The sequence below is a fragment of the Solea solea genome, chromosome 12 (genome assembly GCF_958295425.1).
Source record: "Solea solea chromosome 12, fSolSol10.1, whole genome shotgun sequence".
Taxonomy (NCBI): domain Eukaryota; kingdom Metazoa; phylum Chordata; class Actinopteri; order Pleuronectiformes; family Soleidae; genus Solea; species Solea solea.
The window spans coordinates 28,662,285-28,685,193 of record NC_081145.1 but is presented as its reverse complement, the minus strand read 5'-3'; the positions used below and the strand labels follow the sequence as shown (position 1 = coordinate 28,685,193).

The 22,909-nt window shown below is 45.8% G+C and overlaps 1 protein-coding gene across 1 annotated transcript in view; it reads right to left on the bottom strand.

The window, feature by feature from the left end:
• Positions 1–22,817, bottom strand: part of spire2 (spire-type actin nucleation factor 2) — a 27,173-nt gene extending 4,356 nt beyond the window's left edge. The window contains exons 1-13 of the mRNA XM_058645886.1: positions 22,288–22,817; positions 16,430–16,473; positions 15,978–16,358; positions 13,257–13,337; positions 13,004–13,168; positions 12,072–12,158; positions 7,736–7,853; positions 7,416–7,582; positions 6,560–6,782; positions 2,206–2,333; positions 1,809–1,946; positions 992–1,059; positions 860–887 (exon numbers count right to left, since the gene is read on the bottom strand). Coding sequence (XP_058501869.1) covers positions 860–887; positions 992–1,059; positions 1,809–1,946; positions 2,206–2,333; positions 6,560–6,782; positions 7,416–7,582; positions 7,736–7,853; positions 12,072–12,158; positions 13,004–13,168; positions 13,257–13,337; positions 15,978–16,358; positions 16,430–16,473; positions 22,288–22,588 — 1,929 coding nt within the window. The 5' untranslated portion in view covers positions 22,589–22,817. The remainder of the gene's footprint in view (positions 1–859; positions 888–991; positions 1,060–1,808; positions 1,947–2,205; positions 2,334–6,559; positions 6,783–7,415; positions 7,583–7,735; positions 7,854–12,071; positions 12,159–13,003; positions 13,169–13,256; positions 13,338–15,977; positions 16,359–16,429; positions 16,474–22,287) is intronic.
• Positions 22,818–22,909: the final 92 nt, after the last annotated feature.

Genomic DNA, 22,909 nt, shown 5'->3' with positions numbered 1-22,909 from the left:
ACGGACGGATCTCTACCAGAAGCCGCAGCAACGGACGGATCTCCACCATAAGCCACAGCAACGGGCGGATCTCCACCAGAAGCCGCAGCAACGGGCGAATCTCCACCAGAAGCCGCAGCAAAGGGCGGATCTCCACCAGAAGCCACAGCAACGGGCGGATCTCCACCCGGAGCCGCAGCAACGGACGGATCTCCACCAGAAGCCACAGCAACGGGCGGATCTCCACCAGAAGCCACAACAACGGGCGGATCTCCACCAGAAGCCACAGCAACGGGCGGATCTCCACCAGAAGCCACAGCAACGGGCGGATCTCCACCCGGAGCCGCAGCAACGGACGGATCTCCACCAGAAGCCACAACAACGGGCGGATCTCCACCAGAAGCCACAGCAACGGGCGGATCTCCACCAGAAGCCACAGCAACGGGTGGATCTCCACCAGAAGCCGCAGCCCGCTGCGCTCTGCCATCCCTCGGGCAAGAGCGGACCAGATGCCCCTCGCCCCCACAACCCAAATATTTCATCGTTTCACTCACTCATTCACTCACTAACTCACTCAGACACTCACTCACTCAGTCCACTCACTCACTCAGACACTCACTCACTCAGACAATCACTCACTCACTCACTCAGACTTATTTATCGTACCAACATAGGGGGCGTGGCCACATTCCGATCACTAGCTGTGAAACAGGAAGTGCCGTGTAACTTCTGCGTACTTTGACCGATCGCCTCCAAACTTCATATGCGACACAAGAGACCCAGAAATTATCAGCACATGAAAACTAAGCCGAGGACACAGCGCTGCCTACTGGCGGCATGAGGGCTAGCAGCTTTAATTGTCATTATTATAAGAATGTACCTTTGCACTGCAGGAGCCACAGACAGACCTGAAAACAAGACACACTGGGTTTAATGTTATAGAATATAATATCATCTGTCAACATTATTATTCATTTGATTTCTCATTATTTCAGACATTTTTCCATGATACCTTTTACACAGGAGGCAGGTGGACGGCCACGAGAAGAGAGGGAACTTCACTCTGCAGCAGCAGCAAACCTGACACACACACACACACACACACACACACAGACACACACATATATATACACACACAGACACACACACACACACAGACATACACACACACACACACACACACACACACACACACACACACACAGACACACACATATATATACACACACAGACACACACACACACACAGACATACACACACACAGACACACATACACACACACACACACACACACAGACACACACATATATATACACACACAGACACACACACACACACACACACACACACACACACACACACAGACACACACATATATATACACACACAGACACACACACACACACAGACATACACACACACAGACACACATACACACACACACACACACACACACACACACACATATATATACACACACAGACACACACACACACATACACACACACAGACACACACAGACACACACACAGACACAGACACACACACACACACATATATATACACACACAGACACACACATATATATACACACACAGACACACACACACACACACACACACACACAGACACACAGACACACAGACACACACACACACATACACACAGACACACACAGACACACACACACACACACACACACACACACACACACACAGACACACACAGACACACACACAGACACACACACACATATATAGACACAGTGAGTGAGTGAGTGAGTGAGCGCGTGAAGCCGGCGTGGCAGTGAAACAGGAAACATTGTCACCTTTCCTCTCCTCAGGTTATTGTAAAGCTCTTTGCTCTGAAGGAACTTCTCCATCTCTGCTTTGACGAGCACTCGGCGCACGTTGATGACCTCATCGACCGTCAGGGCCAGACTCTCCACGGGGTGACTGAACTCGTCCTGCACAGACAAGAAGACACACATCTGACCCACTCATCCACCGTGGAAATGCATCTGCGCTGAGAACTTCAGTTTCTGTCTCACAGTGAGATGAAGACGTGGATTAGCTGAGTTTTCTCTGTGGACTTTGGTGTGGGACAGTGAGTGTGTTTACATTTGTTCACAGAAGACTGGAGGACAATGACATCAAACTAAATAATGGGACTGTGCACACTTCAGAGGATCCAGAACTAGGACTTGGCCTGTGTTTCAAACTCACCATCCACTGATGCTCGTCTGCAGCTCTGGAGCGCGACGTCACCCCCAAGTGTTCGGAGGACTCATCGACTGACGAGAGAGAGAGACGAGCCGGAGAGGACGGAACCCAAGTTTGACCTGGGAACGAGGCTAAGAGAGAGACAGAGAGACAGACAGAGAGAGACATATTCTTATGCCTGATATACTTGAATCCCTGAATCCCCATACTTAAAGTAGGCGGTTTCTCCTCGCTAGAGGATGATATCAGTCACTACCAGACCCAGGGTAAGATCCTGGTCTGCGGGGACATCAATGCTAGAACAGGCACCACACCGGACAACATTAATAACCACGGAGACATTAACTTCCCTCAGCTATCACAACAGCCCAGGAATAATTATGACAAACATCAAACATCAATGGCCGGCAAATACTACAGCTGTGCCGATCACTAGGACTGTACATAGTTAATGGCAGGCTACGAGGAGACTCTGTGTGGGAGATACACACACAGCAGCACCGTCGACTACATGATGACAGACATAGAGCCTGATCACCTCAGAGCCTTTACAGTCAGTCCTCTGACCCCCCATCAGACCACAACAACATCACCCTGTACCTAAAACACAACAAAACACGCTACACAATAGAAAAGGACAACAACGCTGAAAAACCCTATAGATGGACTGAAAACAGCCAAGACCAGGACCAACATGCATTTGGCAACAACATAGTTCATTCAATGATAAACACATTCCTCACTCAAACATATCTACATAACAAAGAAGGAATGAATCTAGCCGTGAGGGATAGAAACCTAATCTTAACTTAATCGCACTTAAAGAAAGCAGCAAAATCCACAAACAAAAAACCTACCAAAAACAAGTGGTTTGACTCAGAATGCAAAAACCTCAGAAAAACACTTAAGAAACTATCAAACCAAAAGCATAGAGAACCAGACAACCAGCAGATAAGACATCACTACTGGCAAACACAAAAACAATGTCACCACACCATCAGATCAAAGAAAACACAACACATCAAACAACAACTCCCCGAAATGGAAGAAGCGATAGATTCCAGTAAATTCTGGAAAAACTGGAAACAACTCAACAAACCTGACAAAGAAGAATTGGCTAATAGACTGCAAATTACAAATATGCAGACAGCCAACTCCACACGGCACTGTTGAAATGATTCAACATGGTGTTGAGTGGGGGACATTGTCCCCACATCTGGAGCCAGGGACTAATAACGGCCATCTTCAAAAATGGAGATAAATTAGACCCTAACAACTACAGAGGGATATGTGTCAGCAGCAATCTGGGGAAGATGTTCTGCTCAATGATCAACAGCAGATCACAGCAATACCTCGCTGATCTCAATATCAGTCAAACTGGATTCATACACAAACATAGAACCACACGCTACACACACACTTATAGAGAAACATTTAAATCAAAACAAATCTAAAATATCTTCCTGTTTTGTAGACTTTGAAAAAGCATCTGACTCTATCTGGCACGAGGGCGTCCTGCTCCAATTGTTACAGCAAAACCTACGACATCATCAAAACTATGTACCGTAACAATAAGTGTGCAGACAGACTTTTGGTCCCAGAACTGAGGACTAATGCAAGGAAACAGTCTGAGACCAACACTTTTCAACATCTACATAAATCAACGAGCAAAAACATTACATGAGTCGTCAACTCCAGGCCTCTTCCTGAACAACACACACATCAAATGTCTCTGGTACGCACATGATCTAGTGCTGCTGTCCAACTCTGTAGAGGGACTACGACAGCTCCTAGACCTGAAGAGGGTCCACAACACCTGAAGAGGGACTACGACAGCTCCTAGACCTGAAGAGGGACCACAACACCTGAAGAGAGACTACAACAGCTCCTAGACCTGAAGAGGGACTACAACAGCTCATAGACCTGAGGAGGGACTACAACATCTCCTAGACCTGAAGAGGGACCACAACACCTGAAGAGAGACTACAACAGCTCCTAGACCTGAAGAGGGACTACAACAGCTCCTAGACCTGAAGAGGAACTACAACAGCTCCTAGACCTGAAGAGGGACTACAACAGGTCCTAGACCTGAATAGGGACTACAACAGCTCCTAGACCTGAAGAGGAACTACAACAGCTCCTAGACCTGAAGAGGGACTACAACAGCTCCTAGACCTGAAGAGGGACTACAACAGCTCCTAGACCTGAAGAGGGACTACAACATCTCCTAGACCTGAAGAGGAACTACAACAGCTCCTAGACCTGAAGAGGGACTACAACAGCTCCTAGACCTGAAGAGGGACTACAACAGCTCCACAAACACATACACTTACACAAACACATACACATACACATACACATACATACACACACAAACAGAAAACACAAACACAAACACATACACATACACATAAACATACACATACACATACACATACACATAAACATACACAAACACAAACACAAACACATACACAAACACATACACAAACACAAACACAAACACAAACATATACATAAACACATACACAAACATATACACATACACATACACTTACACAAACACATAGCTAGGATTAAAAATGACGTCTACAGTGAACCTCAATGCTGCAATAAACCAGCTGAGAGAAAAAGCAATACAACGTATGCAATAGGAAAATCCACTCAAATTAATGTTCCAATCCCAATCTGGCTCAAAATGTTTAAAACAGTAATCCAGCCAATTGCTTTATATGGTAGTGAAATATGGGGTCCATTAACAAACCAAGACTTTTCTAATGGGACAAACATCAAATTGAAACCTTCCACACTGAATTCTGCAAATACATTCTTAGAGTCCAGAGAAAAACACCAGATAATACATGCAGAGCTGAACTGGACCAGGTCCTGCTCCTTATTGACATCCAGAAAAAAGAGCCATCTCATTCTATAAACACCTCCAAACTAGTGACCCTGCCTCAGACCACCACCAAGCCTTACAAAGCCAAGAGACCAACATAGAGAGGAGTGGCCTCAGCCAGCTGGTCCGGAGGCTGACCACCAACAACCCACCCCTGCCTCAAAACACCCCCCAAAATATCTGGCCCAACCAAATGATCAGCAAACAAAAGGACAATGATATCACCTACTGGGAAAAGTCAAGAAAACTCACAGCAAACAAGAATGTTACCTGGCATTAAACCGTGAATACACATGAGCACAATATCTGACCCCAGTCTGAGGAAGACCCTGACCCCATACAGGACAAGTGACCACAGGCACACACACACAGTTAGGTGTCAGGTTGTCTCTAATGGAGAGTAAACATCACAGTGTTGTGTGTGTGTTGATCCTCACTGTGAGGACAGGACGCCCCCTGCTGCTGAGACACAGAGGCTCACTCTCTAAAGTGGCGTACGTTAGATTTTTCAGGTGATGGAGGCAACAGTGTGCTGTGGACTTTGGTGTGGGAGAGTGAGTGGTTTATAAAGAAACAAAAACTATTGGGGGGGAAATAAGCTGTCTAACTTATTGTGATTGCTTTTCAATCACAATGTGTGTGATACAGCAGTATTAGCATTAGCGTTAGCAGTGGAAGCAGCTAAGTGTATGAGCTCGCTGACGTCTGGAGACGAAGAATGGATCAAAGTCTGGATCGTTGAAAAGCGAGGCTGCTAATGCAGGACACACACACACACACATACACACTCACAGGCCATTAAGCTCCCACCGTTCCACTTCATCAGCACATCTTTATATTTGATTACAAACCCCGACTCTAGGTGGACGACGGTCATGTCGGCGCAGCTCCTATTACGCTGATTTAACGAGTTTCCAGGTCGAGGTCAGAGCGAGGACGGACGGGAAGCGGCGTCTCCGGCGTCACAGTCGTCAAAGTCAAAATCGAACCTTTTCTGTCCAATGACGCTTGTGTTTCATGTTTTAACAGCAGGTTGTGCATGAAAATAAACAATATACTCATTTACTGACAGAAATTTATGGGTGATACATTTTTTTTATTTTATGTCGATTTTTTTATGTTGCAACTATTGCTAATATTGTCTTGTAATAATCTCATGCCTTATTTTTCTTTTCCGCCGACAGACCCTGAAAAGAAATTGCATACAAAAAGACCCTAAAAAGTCTTGTTAGGTTATAGACCAGAAAAAACTCTCGTAAAAACAAACTTGACTACAGAAGTGTGTCTAACAGTGAAATAAAGACGTGAAAATGTTCTGAAGATCTCGTAGACTAAGGGTCACGTGAGACACCGTGTCTCATGGTTCTTGGCAGCAGGGGGCGCACACAGCACAAAAAAAAATATCTTGAGTTGACTTACTGCACACACACAGACACACACACACTCGTGCAGACTGACCTCTGAAATAAGGGGACGGTCCTACACAGGTCAGTGTCTGGGACCGCGGCCTCTCCCCCCTCAGTCTGAACGACCCGTCCACCTGGTCCTCCTCAGAGAGCAAAGGAGGCGTGTCTCCACGTAGAAACGCTAGGTCATGTTCTGAGAAGGAGCGGTCTCTTTTCAGAGGCATCGGAGAAGTTTCCATTCTCTTCATGTCACCGCTGTCTGGAGACTCCTCCTCCTGAAGAGGAAGAGGAAGAGGAGGGCAACATTAAGAGGTGAAGGATGAAACTGTCGTCCAGCTCAGTTGTGTCATATGATTCTGACTTGCAAGTAAACAAATTTAGACTGCCTTAAAAGAACTTTGGACTGTGTTGAAGGAACTTTAGACTGCGTTGAAGAAACTTTAGACTGCGTTGAAGGAACTTTAGACTGCGTTGAAGGAACTTTAGACTGCGTTGAAGGAACTTTAGACTGCGTTGAAGAAACTTTAGACTGCGTTGAAGGAATTTTAGACTGCGTTGAAGAAACTTTAGACTGCGTTGAAGGAACTTTAGACTGCGTTGAAGAAACTTTAGACTGCGTTGAAGGAACTTTAGACTGCGTTAAAGAAACTTTAGACTGCGTTGAAGAAACTTTAGACTACGTTGAAAGAACTTAAGACTGTGCTAAAAGAATTTTGGACTGTGGTGAAGGAACATTGAAGGAACTTTAGCCAGTGTTGAAGGAACTGTGGATAACAGAAAACCTGTTAAAGCACAACAGAAGATAATAAAGAGATCATACATGTGGATAAAGACCTAAAACTCACTCAGTAATTGGTGACAAACAACAACAACAGGGACTCAGGTGATCCCTCTTTAAAGTTCGTCACCTCAGAGATGTTCATCTCCTCCATCTCTGCCAGAGTCGGGGCTTTGAGCAGGACGCGAGGGCGGGACAGGGGGCGGGGCACGGACTCTGACGTGGACAGGTCAATGCACGATGTGGATTTGATGCTGCACGGACAAGTGTGAGCGAGGCAGGGTAGAGAGCCGAACGCTGGAGGAGAAGAAGAAAAACAGTTTCAGACGTGACTCTAAAACGAACAAGACCATTATATTTTTGACCTTACAATCAATAAACAATAATCAATTTTTTATCTATTTTTAACTTCCTGCACATTTAACGCAACATGAATCATGTTCCGCTTACATCTGGAGGTGGGCGGGGCCACTGGGCGGAGCTTCCTCTCCTGTTTGATCTCAGCGAGCACTTGGTCATGGAGCGACGGCTGCTGCGGGGGAGGAGGGGGGAGACTGCGCTCCGTCACCTCAGGGGGATACATTAAGACGCAGTGTCATTATTTACATACAAAACATTATTGACACATTTCTATTACACATAATATATACAGTATAACTCATAATATATACAGTATAATACATAACTCATAACATATATAGTATAATACATAATAACTCATAATATATACAGTATAATACATAATAACTCATAATATATACAGTATAATACATAACTCATTCTCAAGATGGCGCTGCCCGAGCAGCTGCTGCTTACAACGGCTTTCCCTTCTTTCTTACTTTTTCTCGTATTAACGAGAGATGGTGCGACCCCGCGCACGTCTCCATCAAAGAACAAGTTTGCACAAAGGACACTGAGTTTGTTGCGGTGGGCATCCGCCCGTATTACATCCCGAGGGAGTTCTCACATGTGATTGTGTATACAGTCTACATCCCTCCCTCAGCCGATGCAGCCGCGGCATGTGAGAGGCTGCACAGCTCAGTGTCAGCACTGCAAACTGAACACCCAAACTCTCTCCTGCTCATAAATGGTGATTTCAACCATGCCTCGCTTTCCCCCTTTTTCCCCACGTTCACACAGTACGTGAAGTGCCACACCCGGGAGAACAAGACGCTGGACCTCTTATATGCAAATATAAAGGGTGTGTACACCTCCGCCCCCCTCCCCCCACTCGGCCGCTCTGATCACAACCTGATACGTCTGCGACCTGAATACACACCCGTGGTGAGGAGGCAGCCCGCACAGAAAAGAACTGTAATGATGTGGAATGAAGAAGCCAAGGAGAGGTTGAGAGACTGCTTCGAGACAACAATCTGGGAGACTTTCTCTGATGGAGATAACATCGACGGCTTCAATGACTGTTTCACACATTACATAAAATTCTGTGAGGAGAACGTCGCACCAACCCGCAGGGTGTGGTGCTTTGCCAACACCAAGCCATGGGTGACCCCTCAACTTCAAGTCCTGCTGAACAAGAACAAGAGGGTGTTTGCTTCAGGGAGAGGAGCTGAAAAAAGTCCAGCGGGAGCTCAAGCAGGCGATCAGGAAGGCTAAGGACGTCTACAAGAGGAAACTGGAGGAGCAGATGGGACAGAGCAAAGCGAGGGATGTGTGGAGAGGCCTGAAGAACATCACAGGTCATGGACAGAGTGGAGCCAGAGTCACAGCAGGGGGGGACCAGCGATGGGCCACTGAACTGAATCAATACTTCAACCGATTCGATCAGGGCCCCCCTCCCCTCTCCACCTCTGCCCCCCACTCCTCACACGCCTGCTCTCCAGCGGCTACAGCCACCATCCACCAACCGTCCTCACCTCCAAAACACCTCACTCCAACACCCCACCCCCCACAGCCCCAGCTGCCCACCCCCCCTCAATCCCCCCTCTCTGTGACAACTGAGCAGGTGAGGAGAGAACTGAGGCGACTGAAGATCAGGAAAGCTGTGGGACCAGATGGGATCAGCCCCAGACTGCTCAGGGACTGTGCTGACCAACTCTGTGAGGTGGTCGCGCACATCTTCAACCTGAGCCTCAGACTGGAGAAGGTCCCGGTCCTGTGGAAGACCTCCTGTGTGGTTCCAGTTCCTAAGACAGCGCACGCAAAGGAGCCAAGCCACTTCAGACCCGTCGCCCTGACCTCTCATCTGATGAAGACCATGGAGAGGCTGGTCCTCAGACATCTGCGCATGGTGGTGAGCTCCGTGATGGACCCGCTGCAGTTCGCCTACAGGCCGAAGATAGGGGTGGATGACGCCGTCATCTACCTGCAGCACCGGGCACTGACTCACCTGGAGGTCGCCGGGAGCGCTGTGAGAGTCATGTTCTTTGACTTCTCCAGCGCTTTCAACACCATCCAACCGGCGCTGCTGCGGAGGAAGATGGAGGACGTAGGAGTGGGGACACAGCTGGCTGCATGGACCACCGACTACCTCACCAACAGGCCGCAGTATGTGAGGCTGCAGGACTGCAGGTCTGAGGTGGCCATCTGCAGCATCGGGGCTCCTCAGGGGACGGTGCTCTCACCGTTCCTCTTCTCCCTCTACACCTCAGACTACACCTACAACTCCAGCAGCTGTCAGCTCCAGAAGTTCTCCGATGACTCAGCCATTGTTGGCTGCGTGTCTGAGGGGGACGAGCTGGAGTACAGGTCGGTCATCAAAGACTTTGTGGACTAGTGTGAGAGCAACTTCTTGTGCTTGAACACCGGAAAGACGAGGGAGATGGTGATCGACTTCCGGAGAAAGACCCCACCACACCCACCGGTGAGTATCCAGGGCTCGGACATCGAGCTGGTGGATAACTTTAAGTACCTGGGTGTTCACCTCAATAACAAACTGAACTGGACCACTCACATCGACGCCCTCTACAAAAAGAGTCAAAGTCGCCTCCACCTCCTGAGGAGACTGAGGTCCTTTGGAGTGTGCAGACCTCTACTCCGCACTTTCTTTGACTCTGTGGTGGCCTCTGCCATCCACTATGCTGTGGTTTGCTGGGGAGCGGGCAGCACGGACCGGGACAGGAAGAGACTAAACAGGCTGGTCAGGAGGGCCGGCTCTGTCCTGGGCTGCTCGCTGGAATCGGTGGAGGAGGTGGGACAGAGGAGGACGTTATCCAGACTGTCCTCCATCATGGAGAACACACTCCACCCACTGCACCTGACTGTGGAGGGGCTTGGCAGCTCCTTCAGCGGCAGGCTCCGGCACCCTCAGTGTAGGACAGAGCGCTACCGAAAGTCCTTCATCCCCACTGCTGTTCGGATATTTAACTCCTCGTAAATGTCCACTCACTTTCCCTGATAATACTCTATATTAGAGTGTAATTTTATCTTTTTTACTTTTTATCTTTTGGTAATTGTCTTACTATTGTATTGTATTTTTATTTTATCTTATTTTTATTTTTATTCCATATTTTTATTCTTATTTTTACTTTTATTCTATTCTCACCTTTCTTAACTGAGCTGTTGTGAATGTGTGTTTCCCCCCTGGGGGAGGAATAAAGTCATTCAATTCAATTCAATTCAAAACTCATAACATATATAGTATAATACATAATAACTCATAATATATACAGTATAATACATAATAACTCATAATATATATAGTATAATACATAATAACTCATAATATATACAGTATAATACATAATAACTCACAATATATACAGTATAATACGTAATAACTCATAATATATACAGTATAATACATCATAACATACTTGTTTCAGTGTTGACATCTTTTAATAATTAAAGGACAGTCTGTCTGTGGTCCCATCTGTCTGTGGTCCTGTCTGTAGTTTTGTCTTTCTGGGGTCCTGTCTGTAGTTTTGTCTTTCTGGGGTCCTGTCTGTCTTTCTGTGGTCCTGTCTGTCTGTCTGTGGTCCCATCTGTCTGTCCGTCTGTGAAGCTGGAGACGCTCGGCGATGCTGACGCACTTGACAAATTTTGAGTTTCCTCTCGTGGTTCCTTCTTTCCTTCAACTCTACATTCAAGACTTATGTCTATCATCAAATCCAATCCTGAATTTTTGAATCCTCTAAAAGAACTTTGAACTGTGAACTGTGATCCGTCGGGCAGGGAAGTCGGGGTGTCCGCCGGTTTGAGGCTTGGATGACTATCCTTGCCGACGTCTTCTGTTGTTGCAATGGTTTTTCTGCTTGGTGAGCGGGGCTTAATACTCCACCTACTGGTGGGATGGGAGTTCAATTCGCACATGCGCTGTCCATGTGCACCCAACGCACGGCGTCCACATTTTGGAACCACACGTTGATGACGCAAATTGTGGCATGCGTATGGTTCGGTTGCGACGCCTCCAAAGCTCTAACCTCTGGTCTGTCTCCTTCCATTCCCTGCGTCCAGACTTGTACCGCCACCCGATGGTGAAGTGGGATACTACAGGACCCTGACGTGCAAGTATCTCAGGGTCTGCACAATGAGACACGCACAGCATGTGTGCAGAAGTATACCACAGGCTTTAAAAACACCAGTGCCATCTAGTGGTCAGCTGCAGTTAAAGCAGCCACAAACTTGTGATGAGGATTCGCCGACTTGTTGAACTTGGATTCCAGTTCCAATTCAGTCTTCATTCTGAGAATTATTGTCAATGTGTTTTCCTGTTACTACTCAGTCAGTGATAGTCAGTCAGTGATTCTGTGCTTTTGTTCATTCATTTGTGTGTTATTTGTCAGTGTTGGTTCTCGGCAGATAAACGAGTTTGTGGTGAGTCACTCACTGGTTTGAGTGGAGGTCTGGACCTGATAAAATCCAGGATCAGTTCATGGGCGCTTCTCTTCACTCTGGTGGGAATGTCTCCATCCACCTGTGCGAGAGAAAAGACATAAAAGACGGCGCCTGCCATTCACACCCTCACGCACTCCTGAAGCAACGTTTCCCACTTTGACACCAACACAAGAAGCAACACTGATCTGGTAAAGTGAGACGATTGAAAACATAAAGAAGCGTCAACCAAAAGCTTCAAAAGTGACTTCTACTGCAAAAAAAAACCCCAGATCCACAGTTTGACGGGATAATGTCTCCACCCGCCCCTGCTCTGCTGCTGTATACAGACAAACGCCCCCTGAGTCAGGTCTGATAGTCTTACGGAGCGGCTAGTTCTTTTAATATACTAAGTCAATCTTTTGAGATACTAAGTCATTCTTTTGAGATACTAATTTGTTCTTTTGAGATACTAAGTCGTACTTTTGAGATACTAAGTCGTAATTTTGAGATACTACGTCAATCTTTTGAGATACTATGTCGTTCTTTGAATATACTTAGTCATTATTTTGAGATACTAAGTCATTCTTTTATATAACCTTCCAGTTGAAAGACAACTGGCCCGACCACTGAGCCACTATGGCTCAATCCTTACTTTTACTTCTAAAACTTAAATGACTTTTTGAAACTTAAGTACAGTAAATGTCACATACTTTTACTTTCAATATTATAAACTTCTACCAAAGTCATTTTCTGGTAACATACTTGTACTTTTACTCAAGTATCACTTTAAAGTACTTTATACAAGACTGGGTCAAAGTTTCTCTTTGACATTAAATTCAAACCGAGTCTGAAACAAAACAAACATTTAGAGCAAAACTACATCGTTTCACTATTTCAATGACTTCTCATTTCTATATTGTTTTGTTTTGTTTTTTTCTGGCTCACCATGACTTTGCGCAGCTGGAACCTTCGCGCTCGTATGTCCTGCATCAGCATCTCAAAGGGCGTGAGGCTGAACTCTGTGGGCAGACTGTTGAACGGCTGCTCCTGTACCTTCTTCAGCTTCACTCCCTGTCTGAGCTCCTTCATCAGCTGCACCCACAGACGAGCCTGAGGCAACAAACAACCACCATAACAACAACAACAACGACAACAACGACATCACCATGACAACAGCGGCCTCCTCATCACGTCTCACCCAGTCTCTGTGCTTCAGAGCATCCAGCTCCGCCGTGGACTTGTCCTCCAGAGTGTCTTCTGTCGAGATCTTCTTCAACATCTGAGCAGCAGAAAAATGACAACCACACGAGGCACCACCTCTGAGTTAGTAAGCCAGCCATTCATGTGAGTTAGTAGGCCATTCATGTGAGTTATAAGCCATTCATGTGAGTTAGTAAGCCATTCATGCGAGTTAGTAAGCCGTTCATGTGAGTTAGTAAGCCATTCATGTGAGTTATAAGCCATTCATGTGAGTAAGTAAGCCATTCATGCGAGTTGGTAAGCCATTCATGTGAGTTAGTAAGCCATTCATGCGAGTTAGTAAGTCATTCATGCGAGTTAGTAAGCTAGCCATTCATGTGAGTTAGTAAGCCAGTATGCCAACCATTCATGTGAGTTAGTAAGCGTTCATGTGAGTTAGTAAGCCATTCATGCGAGTTAGTAAGCATTCATGTGAGTTAGTAAGCCATTCATGCGAGTAAGTAAGCCATTCATGCGAGTTAGTAAGCATTCATGTGAGCTGGTAAGCCATTCATGCGAGTAAGTAAGTCAGTCATGCGAGTTAGAAAGCATTCATGTGACTTAGTAAGCCATTCATGCGAGTTAGTAAGCCATTCATGTGAGTTAGTAAGCCATTCATGTGAGTTAGGAAGCCATTAATGCGAGTTAGTAAGTCATTAATGCGAGTTAGTAAGTCATTCATGCGAGTTAGTAAGGCATTCATGCGAGTTAGTAAACTATTCATGTGAGTTAGTAAGCATTCATGTGAGTTAGTAAGCCATTCATGCGAGTTAGTAAGCCATTCATGCGAGTTAGTAAGCATTCATGTGAGTTAGTAAGCATTCATGTGACTTAATAAGCCATTCATGCGAGTTAGTAAGCCATTCATGCGAGTTAGTAAACTATTCATGGAGTTAGTAAACTATTCATGTGCCTTAGAGAGCCATTCATGTGAGTTAGTAAGCCATTCATGCGAGTAAGTAAGCCATTCATGCGAGTTAGTAAGCATTCATGTGAGTTAGTAAGCCATTCATGCGAGTTAAAAGCATTCATGCGAGTAAGTAAGTCAGTCATGCGAGTTAGAAAGCATTCATGTGACTTAGTAAGCCATTCATGCGAGTTAGTAAGCCATTCATGTGAGTTAGTAAGTCATTCATGCGAGTTAGTAAGGCATTCATGCGAGTTAGTAAACTATTCATGTGAGTTAGTAAGCATTCATGTGAGTTAGTAAGCATTCATGTGAGTTAGTAAGCCATTCATGCGAGTTAGTAAGCCATTCATGCGAGTTAGTAAACTATTTATGCGCGTCAGAGAGCCATTCATGTGAGTTAGTAAGCCATTCATGCAAGTTAGTAAGCCATTTATGCGCGTCAGAGAGCCATTCATGTGAGTTAGTAAGCCATTCATGCGAGTTAGTAAGCCATTCATGTGAGTTAGTAAGCCATTCATGCGAGTTAGTAAGCCATTCATGGGAGTTAGTAAGCCAGCCATTTATGTCAGTTAGTAAGCCATTCATACACTTTAGTAAGCCAGCCATTCATGTGAGTTAGTAAGCCAATTATGCGAGTTAGTAAGCCATTCATGTGAGTTAGTAAGCCATTCATACACTTTAGTAAGCCAGCCATTCATGTGAGTTAGTAAGCCATTCATGTGAGTTAGTAAGCCAGCCATTCATGTGAGGTAGTTAGCCAGCCATTCATGTGAGGTCGTAATCCAGCCATTCATGTGAGTTAGTCAGCCAGCCATTCATGTGAGTTAGTTAGCCATTCATGCGAGTTAGTAAGCCATTTGTGTGAGTTAGTAAGCCATTCATGTGAGTTAGTAAGCCAGCCATTCATGTGAGTTAGTACGCCAGCCATTCATGTGAGTTAGTAAGCCATTCATGTGAGTTAGTAAGCCAGCCATTCATGTGAGGTCGTAAGCCAGCCATTCATGTGCGTTAGTAAGCCAGCCATTCATGTGAGGTCGTAAACCAGCCATTCATGTGAGTTAGTAAGCCAGCCATTCATGTGAGTTAGTAAGCCATCATTTATGTAAGTTAGTAAGACATTTAATGTGAGTTAGATGTTAGATGTGAGTTAGCATTAAACCAGTAAGCCAGCCATGTGAGTTAGTATGCAGCCATTCATGTGATTTAGTAAGCCAGCCATGTGAGTTAGTAAGCCAAGATGATGATAAGATGATAAGTCCTCTGTTTGAGATACTAAGTCAATCTTTTTGAGATACTAAGTCATCTTTCTGAGATACTAAGTCATACTTTTGAGATTTTAAGGGATTCATTTGAAATACTAAGTCATTCTTTCCAGACACTTTCATTAATGTGAAATAGTAAGTCTTTTTTTGGATACTAATTCATTCTCTTGAGATACTAAGTCATCTTTTTGAGATTTTAAGTGATTCATTTGAGATACTAAGTCATCTTTTTGAAAAACTAAGTCATTCTTTCCAGACACTTTCATTAATGTGAAATATTAAATCAGTTTTTAAGATACTAAGTCATTCTTTTGAGATTGAAAGTGATTATTTTGAGATCCTAAGTTGATCTTTAAAGTACTAAGTCATTATTTTTACAAAGTAAAAGAAAATGAGTTTCATTATTAAGAGATGAACAAACAAACCACCCCTGAGCCTGATTCCTTGCTTAAAGCAAATGACTTGAATTTGTGTTGCCATGATAAATGATGTTGACCTTTGAACTCACCTCTTTAGCGTCTCTGATCTTGATCAGGAACGTCTGAAGCTCCAGAGTTTCTACAAACAGTGCCCTGCACACCGCCTGATAATGCTCCGGGGCCAAACTGGGGTTTGCCAGTCGAGATGCACACAGCGTCATCACCTGGCGGAACGTACACACTGGCCTTATCTCTCCTTCTGTCTCCTCTTCTTCCTCCTCCTCTTCCTGTCCACTGTAACCCTCATCTGTTGTTCCGTTACCTGCAGATCTGTTGCCGTCTCCGCCCTGACCGCCGCCCACCATGCGCTCGATGAGGCGTTCCAGCTGAGGGCTGAGCTCCCGCTCCTCGCTGTCGTCCAGGCCCCAGTCCAGAGCTCCGTAGATGGCCACGCCCAGCGACTGGACGAGCTGGACGAGGAGGAGGAGTCATTAATTAATTCATTAATTCAGTAGTTAATTGGTCTCTTCATTCATCTCACCTGACGCTCTGCAGTCTGAGGAGGACAATATCCATCAGTGTCTCCTGAGGAGACAAAAGAAGACAAACAACCATTTATTTATTTCCCAGAGAACCACTAAGCAATTATAACATTTCTGAAGTTCTTTTGAGTCACTTGCTCATTTGTTTGAGTTAGTAAAACATTAGCGTGAGACAGCAGTTGGATCACGATCACACTCCCCTCCACCTTTATTATTGTCGTGGGTTTCCTTCGTGCTGCTCTCTCTCTCTCCCCTCTCTGCAGGAGGCGTGGCTGACCTACTTCCACTGAGGACGCTGCGCCTGTGTCAACCCCAGTCACCTCAGCTCCTAATGCGGTTGGTTCACCACCACCATTAGTAACTGTGCCCTCACTCGCTTCACGTGAACCAGATGTACCCATCCCCGAACATTTCTCCGGAGAAATAGGTAAATGTGCTAGTTTTCTTTTTCTGTGTTCTTTAGTATTTGATTCGCAACCCTCCACATATCCCTCCGACAAAGCTGAAATAGCATTCATAGTAAACCTTCTCTCGGGTAGAGCCGCACAGTGGGCTACAGCCATATTGAATAATCCTTCCTCCGCCTCCATAAATTACAACACTTTTACGTCTGATCTCCAGAGGGTTTTCGATCATCCCCTCCAGGGGAATGATGCTGCCTTGCAACTGTTGAGTCTCCGTCAGAGTAATATTTCGGTCGCAGATTATTCTTTTTCGTATCCACGCTGCCGAGAGCGGGTGGAGTGACACGGCACTCCGGGGTGTGTTTATTAAGGGATTAAGTGAGGAGTTGAAGGACAAGCAGGAAACTCGTTATGACTCTCCAAATTTAGATTCCCTTATTGAGTTAGCGATTCGTTTAGACAATCGGCTCCGAGAGAGACACCGCGAACGAGCCAAGGCTCAATGCTCCCCACCTCTCTCACACTTACTTGTCCCTGTCACGCCCCCTGTCAATCGATCCAGTCCTTCACTCTCCTCATTTCCCAACATCGACTCCTCTGAACCCATGCCGCTGGGTCGGGCTCGCTTAACTCCCTCCGAGAGACAACGGAGGCTGATGGCCAGAGCCTGCATCTACTGTGGTCAGTCCGGTCATCGCCTCCTGCCCCCCCCCCCCGGCCAAAAGACTGAGCTCACCAGCACATGCAGGAGTGCTGGTGAGTGGAGCCCTTTCCTGTGCTACATCGAATTGGATCTCGCTTCCCATCAAGCTGATGTGGCATCAACAGTCTCTCCCTATCACTTTCCTCGTCGACTCCGGAGCAGATGACTGCTTCCCCCTCCCTGAACCAAAAACCATCCTGGACCTGGACAGAAAAACTCTGGCCAAGGTCACCCATCGAACTCAGCCTGTCACTCTCATTCTTTCTGGCAAAAACACGAACAGATCCAATTATTCCTGATTCCGTCCTCTTCCACCCCTGCTGTGCTGGGTTTACCATGGTTGGCTCGTCACAGCCCCCAATTCAACTGGTCTACAGGCCAGCTCACCAACTGGAGCGTCTCCTGTCATTCCCAGTGCCTCCACTCCGCTCTCCCGGTCTCACCCTCGGGTCCAGAGCCGCTCCCAGTACCACCAGATCTCACCTCTGTCCTCCGTGAGTATCATGACTTGGGTGAAGTGTTCTCTAAACAGCATGCACTCTCTCTGCCTCCCCATCGTCCCTACGACTGCGGCATCGACCTGCTCCCTGGGGCTACTCTCCCCTCCAGCCGTCTATATAACATCTCGCGCCCTGAGCAAGAAAGCATGGAGAAGTACATCCATGAGTCCTTAGCGGCTGGTCTCATCCGTCCATCGTCATCCCCGGTTGGAGCAGGGTTTTTCTTCGTCCAAAAGAAGGATGGTTCCCTATGGCCCTGCATCAACTACCGGGGACTGAACTAAATAACCGTCAGAAAAAGTACGCCCTGCCCCTTCTCGACGCGGCTTTCAGTCCCCTCAATAAAGCATGCATCTTTTCAAAACTGGACCTGCGCAATGCCTACCACTTGGTCCGTATCCGTGAAGGGGACGAGTGGAAGACTGCATTCAACACCCCCATCGGCCACTTTGAATACCTGATAATGCCCTTCGGCCTGACCAACGCCCCCACCATTTTCCAGAGTCTGGTCAACGACATTTTACGTGACATGCTGGACAAGTTCCTCTTCGTTTACTTAGATGCCATCCTCATTTTTTCTGAGACGAAAGAGGAACATGTCCAACATGTCCGTTTGGTACTCTAGCGCCTTCTGGAGAACTGGCTGTTTGTGAACACCGAGAAGTGCGTTTTCCACGCCTCATCCGTTCCCTTTCTGGGTTTCATTGTCGATCGAGGCCAGCTCTCTCCTGACCCCACAAAGGTCAGCGCCGTAAGGGACTGAGCCCCCCCCCTCCACCCGTAAGCAGCTCCAGCGTTTCCTAGGCTTCGCCAACTTTTATCGCCGCTTCATAAGTGCCTCCAGCAAGGTGGTGGAGCCACTCACCAGACTCACCTCCCCCCTTAAAGGGTTCCAGTGGACAACTGAGGCCGAGACTGCTTTTGCCCGGCTCAAGAGACTCTTCACCACCAGTCCAAATTGATGTCATTTTGAGTAAGTAAGTTCTTATTTGAGATGCTATGTCATTGTTTTGAGTTAATGAGTCATACCATTAAGTTAGTAAGTCATTTTAAAGGTACTATCATTATTGTGAGTTAGTTGAGCGTTACTAGGTCATTTTTGAGATACTATGTCATTCTTTTGAGCTAGTAAGTCATTTTTAAGATACGATCGTTACCTTGAATTAGTTTTGAGTCAGTTGATTTCTAAGATACAAAGTCATTATCTTGAGTCAAAGAGTCATTCTATTAAGCTAGTAAGTAATTTTTCAAGGTACTATCATTATGTTGAGTTAATTGTGAGTTACTAGGTTAATTTTTGAGATACTAAGTCATTCTTTTGAGGTAGTGAGTATTTTTTTTTTTAAATATGGTACTGTTATATTAAGTTAATGAGTTATTTTTAGAGATACCAAGTCATTATTTTGAGACGGTAATTAATTTTTTAGGTACTATCATTATTGTGAGTTACTAGGTTTATTTTGAGATACTAAGTCATTATTTTAAGATAGTAAGTCTTTTTTTAGTACATCGTTATTTTAAATTAGATTCAAGTTAGAAAGTTATCTTTCTAACTTGGTTACTAGGTTTATTTTTGAGATACTAAGTCATTATTTTTAGTTAGTAAGTAGTTATTCTGGTTAATAAGTTGATATTGGATCTGGGGGCTCCAAGGGCTCAGTTACTACAGACTACTCTACCCCATCTAATAAAGGCTATATATATATATATATATATATATATATAGTATATGTTCTAGAAGTTATTTAATGTTCTAGTCAGTATATGTTCAGTATATATTCTAGAAGTTATTTAAAAATTTAAAAATCAGCCATTAACGAAAGAGTTGAGTGAAGTAAACTGAACATATGAGCCAGTAACGGTTGATGACAGTGAAAACTAAATCAGACTCTGTCACTCTGTTTGTCCCACAGTGGAAACTGGGCCATGTGATATTGTGTTGCATGTGTGTGTATGTGTGTGTGTGTGTGAGTGTGAGTATATGAGACAATAAAAAAGCTCTTTCCTCCAGCTCAGATGTCTGTAACGACACTCGAGAGACCTGAAACTCCTCGATCAGCAGCTTTCACTGCAGAAAAACAGGAGAACGGACATGAGGACACAGGGACGCGGGGACGCGAGGAGCAGGACACAAAATAAACACAAACATTAAGAGAAATCGAGGAGAAAAAGAACAAAATACATTTTCTCCTGAGAACAAGAACGTGGTTTTCAGACTGAGCATCATCACACACACACACACACACACAGACACCCTGACAACATGAACCCCTGCAAACCCGTCCAACAGGTTGACACAAAGCACGGCCGGGGTCACGGTGTGTAACCAGTGATACTTTCAACAGTTTCCCAAAAAGAATTAACTCAGGAAACCTGATCCTCATTCAAGGAGACAAAAACGTCCTCACTTTGACAAAAACGTCCTCACTTTGACAAAAATGTCCTCGCTTTGACAAAAGTCCTCGCTTTGACCTCACTTAGTTGTGACCGTTAAGGTAAAGGTAAGGGTTATGTCTGCCAGTGTCCTTACTAAAGATATAAAAATAAGTGACGAGGACATGAACTTCCTGTCTGTAAATCTGCAGCATAATCAGACTCTGAGCTCTCAGATACATCAGTGTGTGTGTGTTCTTGTATATGCTACCTCTGCAGGACCTTTTCTGCATGAAACAGGACCAGTAATCCTCATGGAGACCAAATCCTGGTCCCAATGAGGCACAAACCTCATTTCAGAGGAGCGGGTTACATTTTGGACATAGCCATTCTGTTGCCAAGCAACAACACGCATTATTCACGGTGTTGCAAATCACAAGAATCGACGTAAGTGTAAGTCTACGATATCTTCAGGACATGTTCACGTCTTTATCGCACTGTGAGAGTTTGTAAACCACTCACTCTCCCACACCAAAGTCCACAGAGAAAATCAGTGATTTTAACATCACACACACACACACACACACACGAGTTGTTGATCCACTGCTGCCTCCATCACTAAGTTCAAACATGTTATTTTGTCACTTCAGCTTTTAAAATCTTTTGTTCAGCTTTGCCTCAGTGACACAAAGTGACCACACGAGGCAGCAAAGTCATTTTTATTGATCGATCTCTGATGAAAATGGCATATAAAACAGACTGCCTTTGGTGAGAGTGGGCCTCTAGGGGGCGCTCACAGTCACTTAGTCACTGCATCACTAACTCAAAATTCCTGCTTCAGAGTTTCTAGATTTCTTCGTATTTCAGCCTCTTGGCAGGAACCAAACCCGTCTGCGGCAGAATGTTTCAGAAACATGACCTCGACGTGTTCAGCATGTTCAGCACAAACCGCTGCAGGCAGAGAATAAATAAAACATCCATTTCCAGAGATAATGGCTGTTGTGAGAGACACTTTGGTGAGAATAAGTGACAAAAACTGATTTGTTTTCGTTTTTAAAGCTAGAGTTGGCGCTGTTTTCTCTCCACTGTTTCCTGCAGTGTGGCCATAAATACTTCACATGTGCAGGAGGATATTATGCAGGTACAGGCTTTAAGTCAGAGAGAGAGAGAGACTATGAAGACGGGGTAAAATCCTGTGGGCTTGTAGTCAACATCTGAGGTCTCAAACCAAAACAGTCAGTGGAAAAGGAGCAGATGCTGAGGAGAAGCTGTGTGTGATGAATAATTAACCAGTTACTGTCATCATTCTGCTCCTGGCACCACGACTGCAACACAACACCCACACTGATGTCCGCACGGAAGGTCAAACAATATTAGCAGGAGGTCGATTATTGGTGTTTTTGGGCAGAGTAAACCCAGCTTCTGTGAACACTGTACCGAACTCCGTGTGATTTTTAATACATTAAAGCATTATTGACTTTAAGTCGCGTTTCAGATTGGATACTCCAGTGATTCGAGGTCTTCCATAATAAAATTGGAGCCTGTTCTTAAATTCGGCGCTGATATGATCACTGAAGCACGATAGATGTGGGAATCATGACATGAACACTGGGCCGCACTGCCCGCTGCAGCAAGTGCACCTGCGGTGTCGTCCACGGCGGAGCAGTTGGAAAAAAGTCGCAGTTTTTGTTGAAAAAGTTTTCAATCGCACATAATAATTCACGCCGAATTTAAAGGGGAATTCTATAGTTTCGATTACGATGTCAAGTCAGACCGTGGTCGTTAACTTTTGAGACAAAAGGGGCAGTAATTGTTAAATTTCACTTTTTTACAGCGGAGTTTTTGTGTTGGATCTGAGGGGGGGGGGAGATTCCTACCGTGATGTCGGAGCTCCTGCCATAAACACACGGTTCCGTCCCGGTGCAGGAGGATGGAGGACGGGTCCTTCACCCGGCCGACTCCCTGAGCGGGCAGGCGGGGCACCCTGAGCCCGCTGCAGCACTGGTAACACACGGCCCACGCCTGCTCCTCGTTGATGGGCTGCTCGTAAGACTTCAGCACCTCCTCCAGAGACAGCTCCCGGGGCTCCGCCAGGTCGCGCGTGCCGTCGCCGTGCTCCGTGGAGGCGGTCACCCGCGGGTCCCCGTCCCCGGAGCTCGTGTTGGTAGATCTGGCCATGGCTGATGTGGCGGTGCCGCGGAGGCCATTCTTCAGTCCGCAGGCAGCAGCGGGGCCATCGATGCTGCTGCTGCTGCTGCTGATGCTGCTGCTGCTGCTGCCCGGAGTGTGTGTGTGTGTGTGTGTGTGTGTGTGTGTGTGTGAGAGAGTGTGTCTGCGGCTGAAACGCCGCAGCTGTACTTCGTCACCACAACACTGTCAAAGCAGCTGCAGCAAACACAAGACTTCCGGTTCGGGTTAAAAAAATAAAACACCTGCAGGCCCAAGCCTTTATGAGGATGACTTTGATTTGGAGGTGGGGGGCGGGGTGTGTGGAGTAGG